The following is a 2938-nucleotide window of genomic DNA, read 5'->3' as shown; positions in this document are numbered from 1 at the left end:
GACAAGTTAACAGTCGCTCGCGCTAGGAAAATTCAGCGGTTCCTTAGCCAACCTTTCCATGTTGCTGAAGTTTTCACAGGCGCACCTGGAAAGTATGTTGAGCTTAAGGAGGGTGTTCAAAGTTTCCAGGTAAATAGTTTGACCCCCCCCCCCTCTCAAATTGATTTATTCCATTTGTGTTCTCAAGATATTCTTTAGATATTTGGTTTTATTATTTGTGTTTGTTGCAATGGTTGTTCCGTGGTGACAAAATGAACACTGCATATGATAATATCGTCTTTGAATTTGAATTTATTAGAAAAGCTAGATAATGCACATTCGAGCGTTGTCTGTTTCCATTATCGTGGTCTGCAACATCTGATCACCTTGCGTGTGCACATGATGCTGATGCAGTGCACTGTGAAGTCTGTGATGTGGGGAGTAGCTGGAGCGTCACACATTAGATTGTCACCCCATAGACTTATGCCAAAGAAAAGATGTGTTAAATCTAGCTACTTAGAAATCTTATTTTGTTGATAGAGTTGTGTTTCTACGGATTTTGGTTCGAATTTCACTAGAAAAGTAGTGATTGTTTTTTTTTGTCTGGTACATTGACAGGATAATGGTTAATATAGCTGAATTGACCTGGTAGTGTCAGAGAAAATAGCTATGCATGTGTTTCTATTATAACTCCAGATATGTGTTTGGATCACCTCATTTAGTTTCCAAATATTCCAATCAGTACAATTATGTGCCCTAGTATTACTGGGCTGGTGGATATGCACCGGTCAATTTCAGGAACGAACAAACAGCTCCCAAGTTTTAGGAACACGTGTTGTTGAAAACATCATATGTTTTGTTACGTTTGCATTTTGTGGTGCATTGTTTCTTTTGGGATGTTACTTTTGTGACCCGTTGTATGAAACTTGTCAACATGTCACAGGGTGTTCTGGATGGGAAATATGATGACCTTTCAGAGCAGGCATTCTACATGGTTGGAGGAATAGAGGAGGTCATTGCCAAGGCCGAGAAGATTGCCAAGGAGAACGCTTGATAAGAAACTTCCTCTTTACAAGCAACCTGCAATTTTAACCTTTTTGTGGTCAACCTGTTGTGCTTTTTACTCTCTGTTAGCCAGGATATGTATTTAGAGGCAGGAGGCCCGGCCCTGCTGATGGATGTTTCCCCCCTCCACTTTTTCCCGAATAAGGATTCGCAGTGACCTATTTATCTGGCTTACTGCCCTTCAAGGAAGAGAGTGTTCTCTTTTTGTGACACATGAGCGGTCACACCGTGTGCTTGTTCTCGGTGAAAAACGAAACTGAAATATTTGTCTCTCATGCTGCTGTCGTCGTACGTGTCGAATAAGTCATGAGGGTTGCCATCGCAAGCATATTCTCTTTTCTGTGCTATTAACATTTTTACTCCATACCTACTTCGATTGACTAGATAAAAACCTGCAATACAAGCAGCATTATCTTCCTACAACACTCACGTGTTGCATCCTATTCAGCAATTATCTCAGAATAACTTTTCTTATATTGAAGCTGAATATTCAAGGTGTATAAAATCATTAGTGTGCTCAATTAGGTTAAACATGATCTGTCAATGACATCCAAAGTTAGTAGATTATTCATTTTCATGTGGCCAATTAACTTGAAATTCGCAAAACAAAAAATTACTCCCTCCATAAAGAAATACTCCCTAAAATAAGTGACTTAACTTTGTATTAGCTTTAGTACAAAGTTAGCACAAAGTTGAGTCACTTATTTTGGGACGGATGGAGTATAAGATATGGTAATGTGTTAATTATGGCTGTTAAACAATGTACAGATAATCTCTCAGCTCTTGGGGCTATTCTTTTACATTCACGGCCATATTTTAGATAGTTAGTTTGCCAAATGACATTACAGATTTCTCATAACATAAAGCTTGCATCAACTTTTCCACATCACATCTCCCACAACTGCTTTCAGAAAATCCACGGCCTAACCAAAAGCTGCCATTCACTGCAAATACGGTATCATACCTCGTGCAAATTGCAAGATACATAGACATTATAATTGCACTGTGATATGGAACCTTGAGCCCCTACATCTTTTCTCCAATCTTCCCTAGGAGTTTAAATGGACATTTCTCTATGCATTAGAATCGAATCTTCCCAAGGAGTCCGAATGGATCTTTCTCTATGTATTGGGATCGAAAAACCATAGGAGTCTTATATGGATATGACTTGTCCATACTGAATATGTCCAATTTTTGTGTTGATATATGTAGCTTGGTGTATCATAATTCTTTTCAGTCACCATAGCATCAAATATGGACCACATGTTACCATCAATATTCTTAGAACTTTCTTCACTAGCATTGGCAACAAACTTGGTGCATACATAGATTTTGAAGCCACCATTAATCCCAACAATTCTTCTACTACTACAAAGTAGAGATTCATCAGTAGGCACTTGACTTTTGTGTTTGCTCTTGGGAAAATTTTATGGTTAGTGATGATGATATATTCGTAGGCCCACGCTAAGTGTCAACAAACTGGTATTTGCGAGGGATCGGTCACGTAGCTAACCGTTCATTCACCTCACGCTTTGGTCGTCCGATCAAAATATATTCCTAGTCGTGTCTCTAAGACTAGCTCAAACGTTGCATGATGGCCACGTTTTCTTGATCATGGGCATGACCATCTCGGCAATTTTGAGGACACAATGTTAGAAGAACACCTGTGTTGAATTAACTCATATTGATGTTATGCTATGAGATACATTCGTCGTAAGTTAATGATTTTATAGCACAGATGAAGTTAGTGTTTGCACTACCCTGGATATTATGACCGAAGCCCTCAATGACAAATATTTGGGTTTGCCTGCAAATGTGGGTATGGATAAAAGTGATTGTTTCCAATTCCTAATTGATCGCATTATTAAAAAAATTAGTGGATGGAAAGAGAAAT

General features: G+C 38.6%; 1 protein-coding gene across 3 annotated transcripts in view; it reads left to right on the top strand.

Moving 5' to 3' along the window:
- Positions 1-1369, top strand: part of LOC119276734 (ATP synthase subunit beta, mitochondrial) — a 4960-nt gene extending 3591 nt beyond the window's left edge. Inside the window, exons 9-10 of one of the 3 annotated variants that reach the window (XM_037557876.1) lie at positions 7-129; positions 923-1369. In XM_037557876.1, the coding sequence (XP_037413773.1) occupies positions 7-129; positions 923-1033 (234 nt within the window). In that variant the 3' untranslated portion in view covers positions 1034-1369. The remainder of the gene's footprint in view (positions 1-6; positions 130-922) is intronic. The other 2 variants (XM_037557875.1, XM_037557874.1) reach the window with 2 other exon arrangements.
- The last annotated feature ends 1569 nt before the right edge of the window (positions 1370-2938 follow it).

Source organism: Triticum dicoccoides, chromosome 3B (genome assembly GCF_002162155.2).
Source record: "Triticum dicoccoides isolate Atlit2015 ecotype Zavitan chromosome 3B, WEW_v2.0, whole genome shotgun sequence".
Classification (NCBI taxonomy): domain Eukaryota; kingdom Viridiplantae; phylum Streptophyta; class Magnoliopsida; order Poales; family Poaceae; genus Triticum; species Triticum dicoccoides.
Note: the sequence above shows the minus strand (reverse complement) of the source record. Positions and strands in the feature narration are given on the sequence as shown.